This window comes from Danaus plexippus (assembly GCF_018135715.1).
Source record: "Danaus plexippus chromosome 16 unlocalized genomic scaffold, MEX_DaPlex mxdp_31, whole genome shotgun sequence".
Classification (NCBI taxonomy): Eukaryota; Metazoa; Arthropoda; class Insecta; order Lepidoptera; family Nymphalidae; genus Danaus; species Danaus plexippus.
In genome coordinates, this window is record NW_026869852.1 from 32,342 (window position 1) to 54,261 (window position 21,920).

The 21,920-nt window shown below is 32.0% G+C and overlaps 1 protein-coding gene across 3 annotated transcripts in view; it reads left to right on the plus strand.

The window, feature by feature from the left end:
- Positions 1 to 979: 979 nt before the first annotated feature.
- The window catches only part of LOC116772134 (tyrosine-protein kinase Src42A), a 45,574-nt gene continuing 24,633 nt past the window's right edge, over positions 980 to 21,920 (plus strand). Inside the window, exons 1-2 of one of the 3 annotated variants that reach the window (XM_061528265.1) lie at positions 980 to 1,054; positions 1,135 to 1,554. In XM_061528265.1, coding sequence (XP_061384249.1) covers positions 1,190 to 1,554 — 365 coding nt within the window. In that variant the 5' untranslated portion in view covers positions 980 to 1,054; positions 1,135 to 1,189. Of the gene's footprint in view, positions 1,555 to 19,171; positions 20,951 to 21,920 lie in introns of those variants that run through there. The other 2 variants (XM_032664184.2, XM_032664183.2) reach the window with 2 other exon arrangements.

The following is a 21,920-nucleotide window of genomic DNA, read 5'->3' on the forward strand; positions in this document are numbered from 1 at the left end:
GCAGAGTAAGTATTTATCAAATAGTTATATATGACATATTAACAGGAATAATACAAAGACCATAGCCATCAAGAAATAGTTTTTTTTAATTATAATTATGATTATACCTAAAAATTCCAATAACATGATCAAGGAGCTTAAGAACCGGAAAAAAACAGTACTTATGCTAAAATATGTACCTACCTTTAAGCTTCGCAATTTATATAATTAATATTAAAATATATTTTTTGTTGGCAGTATTTTTTAATTAATAGTAAACAATTAAAATCTGCAATCTAAATAGACTGTTTACAAATTAGAGACTCTGATACTTTTAAGTACCCTTAATATTGGTTTCAAAAGTCAATTACGTTTCCTACAGGAGATTTGTTGGCTATGATGTTATTCGGAGTTTAATAGCGTTTATTAAATTAAAAACACATTAAAGTTATAACAAGAAAATGATACCAAACTAAAATCGTTAATGATTTAAATTTTAATTGGCTGACTTATGCTTACAGGTACACTAATTGAATCACGGGAAGTTGGGAATACAAGTAGTAGATTCAATTAAATTATTTGTATCGCTGAGTTTTGTGAAGACAGGTGACTGATGCAAATAAATTTTGGTTTTGCCTGGCGAGAAAAGTACCTTTGTACCCAGTTTTGCATTTCCAAGTGGACCGTGTTCATTGTAGTGGGAAAGAGTGCAAATTACAATTATTAATTTCATAAGTACGTCTTATTTCATTGTTTGTGCCACCTATCTGTGATATATTGTATCACATAAGTTTAATAATCGTAATTCAATAATGTTTTCCTAGATGGCGGTACACCAAGTATTATTGTATTCAAATAAAATAAATACTCAGAATCTATCTATAATATTTTATTTATTATTTTTATATAGTTATGGTTTATTTTAAATTATAATAGACATAGTTACACAGTGCAATATTTATTATAGCATACTGGTGTATTTATTTATCTTGTCTATGGCATATCAAAATGGCTACTTGTATTCATGTCCGATCGGGGTTTTATGTTCTTTGTTTACTATAAAATTATGTTTCTCGTGTGTATTTTTTGACTTTCATGTGACAAAATAAAATGTTAATGGACAATAAAGCACTTAACAGTTGCTTTAATTTACAGCAGTGTGTGATTTGACATAAAACAAGTGAATCCAGTCTCACCTTGTAAAGAGAAAATGGGGAACTGTTTTAGTAGACCCGGAGAAAAGGATTCTAAAACAAAAAATGAAAGGGTTAATCCTCATGAAGAAGACCCTAGACAGTTTCAAACTCCTGTTCCTACACCACCCCCAGATCCAATAAGATCTACTGTAAATCAAGGCCCAGATACCAGTGAGGTCCCTCCCACCCGAATATTTGTTGCCCTGTATGACTACGATGCAAGGACCGATGAGGACCTTAGTTTTAGGAAAGGAGAACATTTGGAGATACTCAATGATACACAGGGTGACTGGTGGTTAGCAAGAAGTAAGAAGACAAAACAAGAAGGCTACATTCCATCGAATTATGTCGCTCGCTTGCAATCTATAGAGGCCGAACCGTAAGTAACCAAATGTTTTTATGCAACTGTTACATTAGTGAGCGGTTCCTGTCGTTTTCTTTTCCCTTGTCTTTTATTAGCACATCATTTAATTACTTTTTGTTTTTACTGTAATATGACTTGTCATAAATAAGAGTTACTTATAAAACTACATTCACTTGCTAGTTAAATCATTTAACATTGGCCCAGATTCATATGTTTATTTATTTTAACAATACAAAAGTGACAAAAAATTATTACTAAAATAGAATACAAGCAGTAAAATATAATAATTTTCATCTAATGACTATCATATTAAAATGAATTCATAATAAAAGGAAGTATCAATCAGGGGTATTAAGTGAAAGCAATATTCACACATTACAATGCACTAGACTGATTGAGTGTTAACACAAATAGAAAGGTGATCTTGTTGTTCTTAAAACTAACTGTTTTATTACTGTCACTTTCAATATTATAATTATATTCAGTATTCACGAACATACCATAGAAACAATACTAGTGTCATTATGCATTGGAATTCCCAACATGTGAATAGGTTTATATATGATATATATGATGCTTTCAAATAAGAATGAAAATAAAGTTAAAAACATTTAAGCAGAAACTAATTTAACTAATTAAATATTTAATAATCAGTAACTTTGAGGTATGTATACTGATATATACCTCAAAGTTACTGACAATGTTTGTGCTTACATTTTTGATTTTATTGAAAGAAAATTATTGTAGAATGTTAACGAATTTATATTAAGGAATAATAAAATTTATTACTAGTATAACATATATGTATAGTCGCAAGCAAGGTGAGATATCTGGACTACTTTTTAATTATGTTTCTCACAAAAATATGAGTACTACATACTATATATCAAATCTGTGAATGTTAGTATTAAAATAAAACAACACTTTGAATATAAGCGACAATAAATTTTATATCTAAGGAGGTAAACTGTAAAGTTCTCTAGGCTTTAGGCTGTGATTTTGATCTAGATGTAAATGTTTTTATGGTGAAAGTTTTAGGAATTCATAGCTGATAAGACTTCATCTTAAAAAATACAACGTGACATATTTAGGTCTTAATGAAAGCTAAATATTTGACGATGCAATCACCAGATGGCGTTGTACCAAAGAATACAATATAATATATTAGATATGCATGTATTAGAAATTTAATAATATTACTGTTTCCTTGTTATACAAATTTTATTATCAAGATTAGATAAAGTGCAAAATTATAAATTTTGATAAGATCCCAATCTGGCTTAAGAACATATATGATAATATATATATACATATATATATATATACATATATACATATATATACATAATTAAGGGTGTTAATGATGATACATATTTGAACAATTTTGCAGTATTATACAATTTTATACTTTACTATCAATTAATTTGTACTTTTCATAGTTAATCAACACTCCAAAATATAGTATTTCGTGGTATTTATTAAACACTATGAAATGTGTTATAGCAATTTAAATGACTTATTTGGCTAATGTTTTTCCTAATAGTTTTTATTAATCATACTTATGAATTGAAATAATGATAACTGTTTATCAAAATAGCAGGTGTGATTGAGTGTCTATTAGCTCCCAGCAGGAATTTTCTTAGATTAGAATGGTAAAAAAATTCATATATGTATTCTAAAATAACATACTCTTAGTCATGTGAACATAAGATTTTTCACTATAAGTATTTTACCATTCAATAATGCTTGTATTTCATACATATTTAATTATTGATAAATACTTAACAATAAAATAAACAAGCAAATAAGATTTGTTTAATATATCAAGAGACATGAGAAAATAAAGACAATTTTGCACTTAATTTAATGATAATTCTTTTGTTCGGTACGTTTCACTTTCCAGCTATTCCCATCCAACTGTCCGTCATATTCGATTCACAAATTATTTTCTCTCTTATGCAAGGCAAGAATTTACAATTTTGGGCCGTGAAAGACTTGAAATGGTTATAATTTTACTTCAAATATATTTTTTGATTCTTTTTTTTTCGCTATTGCGAAATTGAGCAAAAAAAAATTTAAATTGTCGAAACGTAGTAGACAAAAACGGTTTCATGCAGCTGATACTTTCATACCCATTGTGGAAACATCACGCCTGATTTAGATTTAAACAGTATTACAATAATAATTAGAATTTAACACTCAACTGTTGCGCAACCTTAGCGTTTGTCACATTTACTTGTTAGAAAATTCGCGAGCGAAAGTATGACAGCTGACAGATTGTTATTAAAAAAAAAAAATGTTGAGCTTATTAAAAATAATACATGTAACGAATAACATTTGAAAATCAGTCATGTGACAATTTCAATTATTAATATGTAGGTACCCAAAAGTCACTTTCTAGTCGCCTGCCCAATATCATTTGATGCATATTTTGTCTGTAATAGGTATAACGTTTGAATCACTCTCAGGTTAAAATGTTGACATTTGGAGTAATTAAAATTGAATTATAATGAATTTTACACTAGCAAAAAAAAACTTTGAATGACATATAGAACACGTTGTAATAAAAATTAAATATATTAAAATATATTAACGGTGACCTTTTTAAATATTATCCTTATATTAGAATTTTAAAAAAATGTATCGTGGCATTCGTTTGATGCAGAATGGAATCTTACATTTCATTTGTAAACGTCAGATGCATTTCCTTTGCTTGCAAGTTATCTGGCGCCGAGTTTGAACAGTTCTCGTTAATTTTATAGCATTCTTCATATCTTTAAACATGTTATGTTAATATGATTTTTATTAGTCAACTCTAGTATCTTGTAAACTATATGAATCTTAGATTAAAGCAAATGGCTTTTGACGCAGTGACTATAGTGTCGGATGAGTCCTTAAGTGTGATTCTTTCAAGTTTCCAACATTACAACAGTTAGCTGTATTTATAATAACAGTATTTGATTCTTCTTATTTTAATATTGATTTCTTGTGTCGATATAAATTTTAATTAATATTTAAACGAAGAGCGATTCGTAAAAGAACTGCATGCGTGCTGGCATTCTAAATTGAATTTATCCGGTGGTTTTTAGGTCATACGGTCGGAAAGCAAGGGTCATTAGTGTCGAAAAATTTATTATGGCAAATGGATTTGTATACCTTTGTCTGATAAAGACAAAAGAAAGAGAAGGGTATTTTTAATTTTTTGCAGCCTTTATTTTTTAGTATACAAGGCACAGTTTTTCTTGCAAAATTATTTAAGTCATGACTTAAGTAAGTCAAAGAAAAAACTTAATAAAAAAAAATCCCTGCAATTTTTAATACAAAATCTTCGAAAATACTAACGCTTACAAAATTAATACAAATGTTCTTATATTTGTCTGTATGTCCTATTTTTTAAAACACCTAATGCTGTTAATGTGCCGTTTTTCTTATTTTTTTAATATACTATAATTAAAAATATTAATAACTTTTAATTGAAATTGAATCACCTATAAGTTTGATGTTTCATCGCTAATTAGTAATGCCAGGACGTGCTTAATATGTAAAGAATTATCTCGGACGTCATGTTATTATAAGAAATGTGGAGACCGTGATTAAAGGTGATAATTTATATATATGTATTTGATTTATTTTAATCTGCGGTTGTCTGTAGACGATATTTATTTAAGAAAGATTTCTTTGAATCCAATCATTAAAATGATAATGTATTTTGACTAAGTTTTTGTTGTTTGGTTATAATTTTTGAGCATACTGCCCAATTTTGACTCAGTTAAATGTCAAATGAATTTGAAGCGAAAGAAACCAAATTGTATAATTAGGTTACATAAATATAGCAATATTCTCTCGTTTATAAATCATTGCTAATTAATTATCGTTACCCTGGAATACACAAATTATGTGAAGAAAACTAATTTGTCGCAGAAAAAAACATCAAGAATTGTTTGAATTTAGAATGGCTTTTTGGAATGACATATTTTGGATTATTATATTGTTTAGGAAACACTGACAATATTTATATATAATTCTATTGAAAATCTATACACGTTGTTGAAATAGTCATAATTCGACTACGAACTTATATATATATGATATAATAGCAAGCTTAAGACTGAGGAATTTTACTTTTTAGTATCAACAGTGAAGATGTCACTGCTTTTCGGCTACGATTACGTAGAATGGAAAAGTTGCAAACAAAATACAAATTGTTTATCAATGAATTCTTGAAGACGACCCTCCGGATCTACTGACCGAACCCCACAAGGAAGAAGGAGTTGTGAACCCTTTATTATAGATAGCTGATAGAATTTGACACATATATGGTCAAGAGAAATAGAATTTGATAGTTAATACTGCAAAGCTACAAGCCAGTAATACCTCCGGACGTCTAACGTTCAATAGCTGCTTAATAAAGGCTGATTAAAGTTCAATTATTTTGGAAAGCGAGGTACTAGCTACGGATAAGAGCTGAAGCGAGGCCAAGGCAGTCGTTGATTGCAGAAGAGCGAGAAGGGAAATTGTGGAGGCGTTTGCCCCAGAGAATTGATGTACAATGGACACAAAAAAGCTATAAATCATTGGACATGCGAATCCTAGCTCTATATATTGATATTGGATATATCTGGCAAAGGAAATAATACTATTGAAGTCACAGAAAGAGTGTTGATCATCCTCCTATGCAATATTATTCATCCTTATTTACATATCATTCCTATTAAAATTATCATTTAATCAACTATTTATAAAAGTCCTATAGAAGATATATTTATTACAATTATTTATCAATAAGTAATCTTGCAACTGAGGAAACGCTTGCGACAAGCCAGCCAATCCTTTTTATTAGTATTTACAGCACTCATAGCCTTAAAAAAAAAACTTAATTGCCATCATCGGCCATTATCAGTACACTAGACTTAGTTCATTTTCATAGCAAGCCACTTATTTCGATCTCTAACTTTTGTCCTTCAATCTCTCACTGCCTCACCCTATGGATATTACTTCTCCATCTTTAACTTTAGAACACCCTACACTTCGTTTTTTGTTCGTGATTTTTGATCACATTTAAAAGTAGCTTATATTATACACATGACTCCGAGGTGATATCAGGACAAAGGTTTTGTCGCCCTCATTAAAGCAAAAGATAGCCACAGCCCTGATTTCGAGCAATATTATCTGGGACAGGTCTTTGGCATGTGAGTTTGAGTTATTGGCAAGAGGTACTGTTTTGGTGTGTGCTCGTCATATAACTGGCTGTAAAAATTTCTAACTTCCGAGAGAATCTCTGACTTAGAAACTACCAGTATTGTGGTGTGTTTAGTGAGCTTGACTTCTTCTAAACGTCTGAACGACAGCTTAAAACACATTTATAATAATCAATCAACCAATACATATTATAAAACAAAGTCCCTCGCCGCGTCTGTCTGTCTGTCTGTACGCGATAAACGGAAAAACGACTGCACCGATTATCAAACAGTTTATACCACTCGATAGCGTATTCTCGAGAAAGGTTTTAGTATATAATTTGTTAATCTTTTCTATTTACTTGTGTGTAAATTTAAGATAAAGATAAAAAATGAGCCGTCTGAGAGCATTTAACGAATACGCCGCCTAAAGCCTTTGAGATGTAGCAAAATAATATATGGTGGAATTGTGCGTCTTATATAGGTCTACAGAAAAGTCCGCGGTGGCATATGTCACTTTAAAGATAACGTACTATATCCATTTTACAACTTAAAAAAAATTGAGATTCCTATAGCGTTTATTGGAAAGCTATTTACATAAATACGGTATTAAGTGTTATTAAAATAAATTATTTCCTTTTCAAGCCTACATTAGTATCCATAAATGACTTTTTTAATCATTTAAATCGGGCGTACCATTTGCAGATATCATAATATAAGTTTAATAATTCTCAAAATTAAATGGGTTATTTTATATTTTTTGTAAAAAGCCCGTGCGAAGCCGGGTCTGATACCTAGTTAATATATAAAATAATAATTAGTAATTATCTTTGAATCAACTGCAAAAAAGATTTTAATAAAACTTAACCACGTGACACAGGCTGAATATGTGGTGGTGCGTTACACTTAAGCATAACACAGTATTCTATTCTCTCTGAACCTAATTGCGAAGTCCACGCGAACGAAGTCTCGGATAAAGGCTAATAATAAATATAATGTATTCTTTCCGTGGCCCCGAAACAAGGTCGAGTAATGACAAACAAATCCATTGGAAAATTTCAAACACATCCATTTAAGCTGAAAATTAAGATATAACGCTGTTCTTTCATGCATTACAATACATTCAAGCGAGGACGTTCTCATCACTGATGTGTATTTAAAACATTTCCTTATTTTTTGACACTTCCGTACAATATTCTATTCATTCCGTCATTTCCTTGACATCCCGAATATAAAACTATAAAAATTTATAGAGTGCAAAACATTTTTTTTTTAATTACAAGTCTACTAATTTCCATTGAATTCGTGAAATCATTCGCTGGAAGCCTGAATTTGATAACGAAATATGAGTAGATTGCTCATACTCTCCAATATACAGTGGACTGTCTACCTACCTAAAGTAAACTATGTATAATAATACCGTGATCCCGGTCTAGTCAGAAGAAGTGGTCACTTTTACTTTGAAAAAAAGCTAATATCTATTGAACGTGATTAATAAAAGATTTCTGATAATATGAGGACCTCATGATAATAACAATAAATGAGAATTAACGGAATCCAACAGCATTTACCGTCTCGCACAAACAGAAGTACTTAAAATAAAACAGTTCCTAGTCAAACAGACAAATTGTTTGGCAAATATTAAAATAGCAAAGTTCTTTCAATTTGTATGTAGCATCCGAGCCGCCTGGATACTCAACTAATAGCTATTCCTGATGCAGCTTACTTAACGGTGTGTCCGATGACTTGAATGAAACTGATTGCTTAAGAATATACGAATATAAACTACCCTTAAATTTATTATACCTCTTTTGTTGCAAGGAATCTATTGATACATTTTGTAAATTATGATTTCGTTGTCTATATAATTGAAAACATTCAATTAACATAAGTAAAAATGACGCTTCATCTTTTGTGACTTTAAAAATTGTTTCAATATTTTATAACTAAGTGTTGTTATTCTGTGAAATGTAAAGACAAATGTATATAGTCACAAGATTATATACAATACAATAAAATCATGACCACTTAGGATGTATTTCTTTTTCTATTTCTTTGTTGTCTGGTTCCCATTTAACGAGCAGGATGTTCGTCTCGTGAATCACCTAAGATTTTTTTTTAATAAAAACTTGTACTAATCAACATTAGTCTCGTACATGGGATAGTGTTTATTCATGGCATGCGCACGCGCAATCCCGGAGTGGCAGGAAGTCAGCCGCTTCGTTGAATCGCACCGCGTCAACCGACATACGACACTTAGCGGCGCATTCTGATCGACCATTAGCAATAAATTGTCTTAAGCATTGATGACTTTAAATGTCGCCATACTAAAAAAAACTATGACATCTTAACTACGATGTTAAGGTCTACTTTTAAAAATTATTTGTTACTCATTTTGCGAGAAAAAATTATATATATTATAAATAAACAAGGTAATTTTTTTTTTTCAAACATAATGTTTCAATTAACAAACATATAAATAGAGAGATACAGTTAAGTATAACGAGTAGTATTTCATGATCATGCGTAATTTAATTCTATTTCCCAACGTATGCTGTAATTATCAGATAACTATACATCTCGAAGGGATGGTAATTGCAGAATAATTATAAATTGCATAAATATTTTTTTTTTTAATATGCCAGCAATACGTCCTCGATGCTTTATGTTATGCGGGTCACCATTTAAGATTATCGCCCGCAGTTTATGCTAATATGAATAATTAACAAACGATCCAATGTAAATATGAAAGAATTTAAGAATTATTGAGCTGAAAATATAAACGTACAAATTGTTTTCTAAAAAGTAGATGATGTCCCATTATGGTAGAGTAGACTAGCGGACAAGGTTGGTTCGATTGACCCAGCTGTTAGGTGTGTCGGTAGATAACGGATTCTCTGACATTTCCTAGTAAACATTACTTGACATCACAGTACAGGATGCAAAAGTTCAGCGGCCTGGTCTCATCCCCGTATACCGAAAGACCATAAAAGTTGAGCTTTTAAACTTTTCATTTCTTATTATATAAACAAACTGAAAATATATTGTATATTTATATGTCTTGGGTTAAAATGAAACCGTCTTTAAGCGAAATCGAAATAGACTTGTTTACAGTAAAACTTCAACCAGGTTATATAACATATAAATATACTTTGTAACCAAAAGTTACTAAGTATATTATATGTATGATGTGGTAATTTCACTACAAACAAACATTTGAATAGACTACACTCAAAAATATATGAAATAGTTTGTTCTTTGTCAAACGTATATTAATACTAATTATAAAATTTTACATTAATGCATGTCATTGTATTTATTTAAACATCTAACGGGTAACTTTCCCGGTGCAATTATAATACAGTTTACTACATGCTGTCTCAAATCAATTAAGTTTTCAGGTATTTATAATTGCTTTACATTAACAAATATTACGCACAGGAAAAACCAGACTGGCATTTCACATTGCAATTTAAATATATATTTAATACTCAATCATTAGGAAAACTATATATAACACTATACTTCAAAAATATATCTTTATATGTTGCATATAATATTAATTGGACAGGACATGCGAATTATGAAATTATAAAATTGAATTCGTCTCCGTCTAAAAGTTAGAAAAGATGTGTATTATCAATTGTTGACCAACTATCCAGAGATAAATAAAATTTGATTATAAAAACGATCCTATAATATAAGTGGTTAGTTAGTTCATAGTAACAATCAAGATGTCGCGGTCATTGGCTTGTTGCATAAGCCACGCATTCACGTGCTGGGACTGATGATCTTCGCGTCTAGTGATAAGTGGGGTTCTAGGGCCTTTAAGTTTGATTTGAGAGAGAGCAGTGGCCGAGATCGTGTTCAATTAGGGTCACTGCAGACGATGTGTCGCGTACGAACATTGGCCCTATTCACATGCCGAAGTAGACATGCATCTTTATGGCCCCTCTTAATAGGTACACCGCAGAGTATCGATATCATATTGACCTAACGCTTTGTATGCACACGAGTATAGACGGTTGAAAAATATATATCGAATTACATTTACTTTAGACATTAATTAGCGCTTGAAGTCTTACAAGCAATAATCCGGTTTGTCTGAGTACCGCCCCGTCGCCAAGCAAACGATAGCTTCCATTCCCTAATGGTGTAAGAGTGAGGAAAATTCGCATCGCACGCGCAGACGAACGATTAACCAGAGCTGGCGCCACTAATGTATTATTACCTGGTTCCCTTATCTCATGTATTAAATTTTATTGATAAATTTTAATTTATAATAACCGCTATGTTTATCTTACAATCTTTATTATATTTTTATAACTCGACAACATGTATTTTAGCAGGTGTTTTGAATGTAAAAATGTTAAATTATTTAAAAATTTCTATTCCTTTCCTCTGTTATGTTGTAGGACATCTTACATGAATTGCATGCATGCGAGATGTAAAAACGATTAATCGGACGTGACAGAACTAACAAAGCGTCTGACAAAATAAAAGCATGCAGATTTTGAAAACATTATTACAGGTTTATTCATAGTTCGAGACATGAAATTATCTAATTATTTTCTTATATCATCGTTAATATCATAACGGTACATAACGGAATGTAAGATATTTATTTATATCATATAATGAACTTAATATGTTTAATTCTAGGTAATAACGACGTATTATAAATGTAATCTGTTAAAATGTATATCTAAGTATACATATATTTATCAAACGGATTTGTTAATTATATTGTCGAGGAGATTGAATATAATTTTCTTTACTTTCACGTACGATCCTAGTGGCGCCGATGTCTATACAGCCTACGATTATTTTTAGATTAGAAATGGGCTCAACCGCTTTACGTAATTGAACAAGTCGCATACACGGCTGGATCCTGAGTCTTTGCTTCTAAATATAGCCGCAGATGTGGTGTGCAATTATACCTTATTATCGCATGTTTCCATTGGAAGGTAGGCAACTTCTTGCCTCAGTTATTAGTTGCAGTTTCTTTAGAAAGTGTCCAGATGTGACGAAACTAAAACGAGCATTTTGTGCTTTACAACGAACTCAACAATTTCCCTTGCATTGATGACTTTGTAATGTCGCGCGCGTGCCATAGGTTTGTAACTGTTGCACTATACGCATAGAAAATAGGTCAAAACATTAAACAACTAACACGGTCGATATATTTACTATGGTTAGTTGTAGACGAATGTTCAAGAGTGAATTGTTCCAGTGAGATTATAAATCCACATGAATAAATGAATAACTGACGACATTTGTATCGAAACCACCCACGTGACGACAAGACCGTGAAAACATCTTGACATACATTTTATGTGGTACAGACTCGCTGGAAGACTGAAGAGGTTGCAAGTGATGGCACTTTCAATTATCGCTGTTCTGTGACTCCGACAGCCGGTGGCCGTCACCCACGCAGATTATTATTGATCATTTTATACTGCATTTTCACTGTATCTTATAACAAATACTTTCTCTTATATCCGTTTTATGTGTATATATTTTTTTTGTTTTGAACGTACGTATGTTTATCTCCGAATCAACTATGCGCCTGTCATTCACTTCGCCATTTCTATCATCTATGTGTCACTGTGTAGCTAATCCTAATTAAGAATTCAATAATGTTGCAAAGTGATTAATAAGCAATCACTAATTCTTATAAACATCAGTGGCAGGTTTTTGAATAAAATGTTCGCCAATTAGCTCCGTACTGATCGTATCCTGGTACGACCACACGTCCATCACGACGGTGATGTAAAAGTCTTTCAGTGTTGCTATCGGGCGACTCGGTAAATTCCGTTGACCCAAATATTGTCATTAGAAACGTACAGTGAAAATTTTTATTTTTTGCCGTCTGCCAATTTTATTGGTAATGAGCCGTCGCATACACGAGATGCGAATGCGACAACGATAAGTGAGAGTTTTACATCGCCGAAACTGGTATGAGTACAGCGGATCAGCCGCGCGTTAATTAACTTTTTAGATACTGATACTTCCGGTCCGTTGGAAGGTCGCTCGTATCCTGTATTATGAAATTATATGGAACACTTTTAAAAAACATTTCTTTTGTCATTTTATTCTAGAGGTTTATACACATTGCGTATTCTTAGAGACAAAGCAATTTAGATATAACTCAAAGAACAGAAAGTTGTAATATTGATTTTAATGGAATCACGATTTTGAAGTACTTACTACCTGTGAGAAATGTCAGCTGTCATTATAGAAATTGCTTTACATTTTAGTGTGAATGCAGCCTAAGGAACGCTTGTAATCGGCGTGTTTCTATATCGGAAGAAACGGCTTACGCGAGCTAGGTCGTTCATCGACCCGCGTCGCGGTTACCGATTGTTTATACACTATTATCCAAACAATGTTTTGCTACTTCGTGACATTCCTTTGTAATCATTCTGAAATGTGGGTTAAGGTAGAATGTGAAATATGATGAAATAATTTTGGGCCTAACTAATGGATGCGGTATTAGTGTAACTAACTCACTTCTTCGTCTTCTTAAATGCCTAAACAAATAAACGTCATTACTAATGCTGCTATTTTTTTTTTCTTTCAAGTAATCTATGAAAAATTTGTTATTAATATATGATTAAGAGATACAACAATATATGTATTTAATAAATGTTTGTGTGTCTACTGAAATTATAACCATCAAATTAACCTCAAAGCACTAAAAAATATATAAATTAAACATTTTTGCTAATTCATTATCACCAATAAAAATATTGACTTGGACATAATTTAAACAATATTTTAATGTTATCTCTAATTGGTTATCTTTACTTTTAAAATTCCATATAAAATAAAATATGTACAAGAATTATAATCGTATCGATGAGATCGTTAAAATTCAAAAACATAATTACAATCTCCGAGCGAGCATTAAATACATAGAACTCCCACTATCCCTATAAAAAACAAAACAAACCGTTTCGCATTCCCCATTCTACATCCCATTTTATGAGGCACCAGGGGTTCGGGTGCAACAAACTATTCATTAGCGTTTTATTCTTAGAACAGCTAGCCTTGGATGTGTTTAATAATTGTCTATTTTCTCTATCGCCAGTTTCAACATATACTTTGTTTAGTACGTAGAGCGTTTTTTTTTTTATTGTTTTTTTCTTTTTTTATCTTGTTTTCGAAGCCGCACGGGAGAATGCGGAGCGCAGGACATACGCAGGCGCCGTTAAGTCGCGACGCAACTTTCTACGTTAGCGTCTAGAACGCTCTTAAACCGTAATCTGCAGATTGACGTACCTCGAGAACATTACGACAGGCAAATTAAATTGCACATAACAATATTAATTGTCAATTATTATTATATTTTAATTACCAAGTGATTTTATACCATAAGCTTTTTTTAGGTGAATGAATACAAAATGTCTAGTTTTGTTTTGTTGTTAAAGAAATCAACCTACAAATATTAATTTGTCTTGTAGAATTGCTTCAATCCAATTTTTAACATATGTAAGATATGGACCATACGTAACGCCCTCAGAACATTACAAAAACTCATAGCCCGTAGATAATTTGCTATCATATTAATTGCCTTTCATACATTCAGTTCTAAGAGAGTAAAATCTGTTTAAAATAAGTATATACACAGAGAACATAAATTTTTCCTTCTTAGGTACAACTTGTCATTAAGTTCACTCATTTTTAGTTTATAAAGTTTGAGAGTTACGAATGAGTCTTAGGTGCCAAAGGATGAATTTCGGGGATCGAATAAAACGTTGCTGTTAATGAATTATATCTAAGAAAGGTTAAATATAACTATTGATAAAAAAGTGAAAAATATTTCATAAAAATAAAATTGCCTTATATTTTTTTACCATTTTTCGACAATTTTTACAACACCGTTAAAATTTTCTGTGAAAATGTTTTTTTTTATTTGAAAGGTGGCATACGAGCAGACGGCCTATTTGATGGGCAGTTGTGAATGTCGCCCATGGACATCCGCAACATACATGTTGCGGATGCGTTGCCAACCTTGATTGTTGAGGAAAAGGGAGGGGTGGGCATAAGGAAACGGCAGAAAAGGGTAGGAATAGGGAAAGGGCAACCGGCTCTCTCACTCACCGGACGAAACGCAACTACTAGAGGCTACTTCACGCCGATCTCCTGTGAGAGGGTGGTACTTCCCCGGTCGAGTCAGCCCATGTACGAGCTGAAGTAACTTGACCACAGCTAGGCTCTACCACCTCAACAAGGGTTTTGTTTTGTTCCCCTTTTAAAAAAATTGGTACGCAATATTGAATTTCAGATTTATTGTGGTTATTGTTATTAAATCTTTATAAAAATTAAATAAGATGCTTGTTTGAATATATTAAAGGATTGTTATGAGAAAAAAAATTGCTTATAATTTAATAATTAAAGTTTTAAGTCATCGAGATAATGAAGTTTATTAGAAATAATGTTAATACATTGAAAATACTTATATTATATCTTCATTAATAAAATCTAAATAATTGAACATTAATTCAACAATCGTTGCATTTCAATAATTCAGACTGGACTTATGTATAGTGTGTAAACATTAGAACACAAACCGGAAACAATGTCATTATAGCGTTAGGGATAAATCCATACGGACTTCACAAGTAAGCATTTGTTTACATTTGTCATTTCCTAGTATTCGGTACCAGTAAGGTCTTCCAATTGATATTGTAAACATTGCCTTGGAGCATTTAAGAGAAAATATATACTGTATACGTAAACATATTATATAATTGACATGACGTGTGATTAAAATTTTACAATTAATTATTATCGAGTATAGGTAATAGTTGAATACGTAGAATGTAATAAGTCATATGAATATTATGAATTGCGTAACATGTTTTTTTTAAGTCGCCGTCACATAAAACGGAACTATCGCAGAAATCAATTAGTTCTCCATTGATTTTCGGTTATTATGAATGAATACAGACGTCAGATATCATCAGTTAAGTTTTGAACAAACATTGATATTATGTAATAAGTAATAGGCAAGTCATATATTATCTAAACATTTGCTGACAATTTATTACTTCGACAAACGTAACAAATGCATACCTTTCTATAATACTGAACACCTTTAAACTAAATGTAAAAAGTAAAATAATAAAATGATCATAAAAATTATTGGGTGTTCATCATATAGGAATTTTAATGATATGCATTTATGAAGTGATTTAAAAACGATAACCTGGTTTTGTTTATTCAAATGAAGCTGTGTTAATTGAAAGCGCTGTGTTAATGAATGTTGAGAGAAAAAAAATACGAGCGTCGCGATACCGCCGAGGCGCCGTCCGCTGGCGCCATCGCCACCGACAGCTTCCACGAAACGACTGTTCACCATGAATATGCACTGACGGACAGTCAAAGAGTCGTTACAGGCACCATTACTTGCGAACAACGAGACATTTTCGTCGGGAAAATGATTTGGAGAAAGAAAATTGTTCGGAAGAACCGTTTTACACACCGTACAGGTTCTAGTTAAACGTTATCCTGCTTCTGCGATGCGTTATATTAGAAAAGTTTATTTTCACGTGAACTATGTTTTTTTTTTAACCTATGCGTAATTTATTTTCCTCGTCCATATGATTACGGCGTACGGTTTTATCCGAATAATTTCTTGAAGACCTCGAGATTATTCTAAGAAGGCTTTGAATTTTTGTTTCCAAAATTTTGTTTACGTCACATATCATTAAAGTGAGCTGTTATTATTAATATGTCTATATGCATATTAAGATAAATATATTTTTATCAAAAAAAGACCTATTTGCGATATATAAATTGTTTGATTAAGAATCTCCTCAGTGCTTCGTTTCCAAAGCGATTTGACACTTCAGAAGTGTATAGTTTGTGTTTATATCTGTTATAAAGCTGCCCATTGAATAATAGAGACTATACACAATATTTGAAAATTTTTGCTTTATTTGTAGTAACAAACATACATACTTAGATTATTATAATAAACAAATACATCTTAATATTTTAAAAAGGTATCTCGTTTTCACCTAAGCCTTAGCATTAAATTAAATTAATATCTTCTCGATAAGGATCTATATAATTGCAGCCGACGTATTTATCTGTCAAACTGTCACAATGCTCTTTTAAGCTTAATCAAAATAACCTACATAACTAAACGTCCGTTCTTTGAAAATGCATACCTATATGTTACGAGTCCAAATATCACGCTTCGTTAATGAAGTGTTTAGGAATGTCATTAATCATAATTAAAATATTACGATATAACTTAAAAAAAAAAACAAACAAACTTTTTCAAGTTTCGTTAATTGATAAATTTCTTGAAAATATATTTATTGATTGTTATCGTTTTATTTTACATAAAATAATTCCATTCTCATAATATAATATTCAAAAATTCTCTATGAGTAAATCAAACTGAACGAGAGTAAATATCTCATCTAAAGATTTGTATTAACTTTACCTCAAGCTCTGTTTGAATTCCGTTGAACAGAAAGTTTTTCTTCGAAACCAATCGCTATATCAGTTCGAGTTATTGATGACGTAGACATAACGTGTTGTGCCGGATGTATTTTTAACATACAATTAATGTTTTATGAAAAAGTCGTGATCGCTTTTATTTTCATTTTGCCTTCTTCCATGATGTTTAACTGAAAATTTTCCATTCTAGTAAATGTACGTAAATATTTTTTATTATATATACTATTGATAGGTATAGTTGAAATTACCCTGACGAAATATGCATCCCAGAGTAATTACAGAATATTGTATAAAATTATCTTTAGGTATGTAATAATTATTATTATGTAAGATTTATGTAACATATTGTTTAATTACTAAATTTATGAGAATCCTCAAAACTTACAGTACTTAATAGACGTACAATTATATTATGGAACAGGTTGATAGTTTATTTTCTAAAACATGCCACACTTTAAAAATGAGAAATCACAATATTTTATTTACAAATTACAATCAATCTTGGAAAAGTGATAATATGATTCTGTTATCCTAAGCTATATCTTAACTTTGAGCTTATTCCATAATAATTTAAATAAGACTACTTCAAGTAGATTTTGTCAAATCAAACTTGTATATATATATATGTCATATAAATTAATTATTTGTTTAATTCCTTCAAATAGTATTTTAACGCTAACCTCAAAGACTTTACCTTGCCGTGACTATTTTATATAATATTATAATTTAATACAATATTTCTCAACTATGTATTCACAATCCAATATAAGTTAGTCACTGGCTACGTGGTTTCGGCTTATTTACATTCATCTTACAAACATTTCAATGTTATATTGCATAACTAATATATAACAAAGAATCATAGATCATCCGTCAAGATGACATTCCCAAATGGTGACCTACACAAAGGTCGATTAGGCGTTGTGTAGATAATTAATACCTGATTTGTCTGTCCTACTTACGGGCAGCGCATTGCAAGCTGCGCCGGCGCCGATTCTAACTGTTGAATGGCATTTGTGCATATAATTGAGTTTAATTTATACATAGCATCCATCAATTTTATTATAAAGGCTCATATGATAAGAGATTTAATTGCTATTGTTGTTGCATGAAAAGATGACCTATGTTTATAATATAATATTACTTTCAATAGTGACATTATTAAAATTGCATTAATTTATTATACGGAAGGCGTGTTGATCGACTGTTTGTGTCTATGGTGTTAGCTTAAATACAGCTGATTGTACAGTGGTACATTTACGATGGCAGAGATTGCTCCGACGCCTATATGTTCAACACAATATACCTAACTGTAACCGACAGGATGACCGGACATGAGATGGGATAAGTTATTACACACTCATGATTTAATATACAATAAATAGCTCATCTCTTAATGAACAACGGCATACCTTAGTATTAAATATAAAGTAATGAATATTTAATTTACGGTTCATAGTATTTAATATAAAGTAATAAATTGTAATGAGCGATGACCAGTGAAGAATGTAAATAGCTGTTAATCGTTTGGTTGCAATAAACGATGTCCTAGGTAGCCAATTGTTTTACTAATTTTTAACCGCGCTTGTTGCGTCACCAGCGAATTTTCAATTGTTGTTACTGCATATTTTATGCTTATTATGAAATTTGTGGAAGACGTAACTGGTCTTTTATATCACAATTAAATATATAATATAACTCCGGTAACCTCTATGGAGGAGAGTTATATTAATAGATCCAAAATATTAGCGTGAAACTATTGACCACTCTTATTAATATTATTAGGTTATTTATTTATATTTCAATAACTACATGAAATTATTTTTTAATAGGTCAATATTTTACCGTTACATAATATTTTGGTGTGCATTGGAAAAATTGTATGATCATAAGAGATGGCTCGTTACGGTGGCGGGGCGGAGGAACCGGCCGCACTGCGCGTGCGACTCTCACCGTCTTATCTCTCGCGACCTCCGCCGGGCCCGGACGCGCACGATCCTAGCGCTCCGCATCGATTGAACTCTTACCGCGATCGCGCTATGTCGCCCTATACGCGTCACACTTATGTGTTTGAATATTTGTTTTCTTCATTCGTAAATGGTCATAGCCCGGAAAGGCTCCAGTGATTTAAATTTAACATTGTGTTAGACTGTTGAACGTTTTTTTATTTCAATTCGTAAATCGAGTGGTTATTTTATTTAAGACTGAGACACGACGATGGTGTCGGAAGGGGCTTTGCCCGTTGTTTGGTGTATGCGCGATAACCAGCTTGTGCCTCACCAAGTATCCGGTGTTAAGTTACAAGGTGCAGTTACTGGAGCACATATAGCTGCTGTTTCGGACTTTTTACGTATGGTAGCAGGTACACCGATAATATTACAGCCGCCAGTAGTACACAACAATATTGATAATGAAATTAGCAAAGATAATACAATCAGACGTCGCAAAATGTCGATGCAACTGGAGGTTCCTTGTGTCTTTCTCTCCGAAAGTGCTTTGCAAAAAGCAAAATGCCGCCATAATTCCTTAGATGAACAGGTAATATTTGAAAATTGTAGTACATCTACCACAAAAAATATTGATGTAGACCAATTATCAAACACCAAAATAAAAAATCCTAGATATGAGGATCGACACGGATCTGATAAAGACATGTTTCCCCAAAGAATTACGAGAATCATTGAATTAAATGATACGACCAATGAATCTGATAAGGAACCGTTACAAAGAATAACAAAAATTATAGAATTTGAAAATGATAAATTGCTGTCACCAGTGTCAATAGATGAAGATAATGAAGTACCGCAGAAAATTACTAGAATAATTGAATTCAATGAAGAAAATACATTTTCTTCATTAACAAATAGTATTGATGATCTTACAAGAGAATGTACTCAGAAGATACCTAGGATATTAGAACCATCTAAGGAAAACGTTTTCCCAAGTATGGCTAAAATTATAGAAATGGAGAATGAAAAGTCAAATGAAAGGAGAATATCACTAACGAGCGAACGAGAAATTAGTTGCGGTATCACAGAAAATTGTACCGAAAATGAAATAATTAGATCTAAGCCATTACAAAGAAGTAGATTTAGTGTTGATTCTTCATGCTCCGAAAACTCTTATGCAAATATAGATACTATAAAGAGTTTGCAGGATGTAAGAAAGGAAGATACTTTAGAATTTAGTACAAATACTGAATCTATAACAACTTCTAAACCAACGATTCGATCGCGCTTCCGTAGGAAAAAAACATCTGTTTGTTCGATTGGATCGTCAGACTGTGATGACGAAATAGATGTAATTTTTAAATCTAAACCAAAATCTAGTCAATGGGTGAGCTTGGATTGGATACCGCCACCCATAGAAGAGCCAGTGATTGCTCAAGTCTGTGATAAAAATGATTTCATATCGAAATGGATAGCAGAACAAAATTCTCAAGATTCAGGTATCGTACCTGACGAGAGAAGAAAGAGTCTGCCCCCGAAATCTAACGAAGTATACATACAAAATATGCGAAGATTCAGTGATGGTTTACAGATCTGTAAAGAAGATGCAGCTAGTGACTCTCCTGCTACGGTGAAATGGAAATGGCACGATATAGTCAAAAGACATCTACAGCTACTTAAAAATGACAAAGGCTTTCGACGCCAAAGAGGCAGTTGGATACGAACAGCACGTCGCCTGTCAGGGACTAATGACAATAAGTTTTCGGAACTGCCTTTGGATACTTATATGAAACTAAACACTATGCCGTAAGTTCAATTGTTATTAAAAAAGTCACTCTATTATACATGAAATTTGTTTTGGTATTCAGTATCATTAATATAAATACATTTCGTTTTATCGATTTTACTCTCTAACTTACATCAGATATATATATTTTGTTGTATGTTATTGAAAATATAAAACTAAATTTTGAGTAGCATCATCTATCAGATGGATGTTTTCCAAATACGGCAGCAGTATTTAATAATAAGACAGTCATGTCTCGTAGACATATCAGAAAGATTTTAAGGTCCGGTCTTTTGATAAGACGCCGGTTGTGGAGTGCGTGTTACGAGAGTTTGTCCGAGCACGCTCTTCCGCAAGGCCGTTCGATTAGAATGCAGAGAGCTCGCGTCCAAGGCTACGTTTGCGCGGTCGGTCGCTGCACCGGCAGCAATCTTCCTCCTGCTTGTTCGACAATTGGAAGTCGGCACAGGAAATAACTATGAAGGTGACGCTAACGAAATCTGTACCCAGCTATCGATCGGAAGCTATACTAATTTGAATGTCTCACACACCTTTAGTTCGTGATTTTATTTTCTATGCTTCCTTGATCTCCTTTAGAATTATTAGCACACATTAGCATTATCTAATTCTTATCAAGCAAAATAAATACTATTTTAAATTTTTTGTTGTAGATAAAATTTTGTATTAATTATATGAGATTTAATAAATATAAGGGAAGTCCTAACCGCTAAAGAGAACTGAAAGCGGGCTCGTGGTGAAGCAAGGTATACGGACGCGTCGGTGTCGGTTTCACTGAGCAGCCTTGAGGGTTACTCTGGTTGCACAATGGCAGTCTTTAGTTCCTATATAAAGTATATATAGGAATCACGCGAATTGATTGTATGTATGTTTTGAAAACATATTGTTATTAAGGTGCGAATAGTTATCTGAAATATTTTGACCAAATCACGGAGTTCTCAAGATTGACCAATTATTCCAAAAACATGCTTA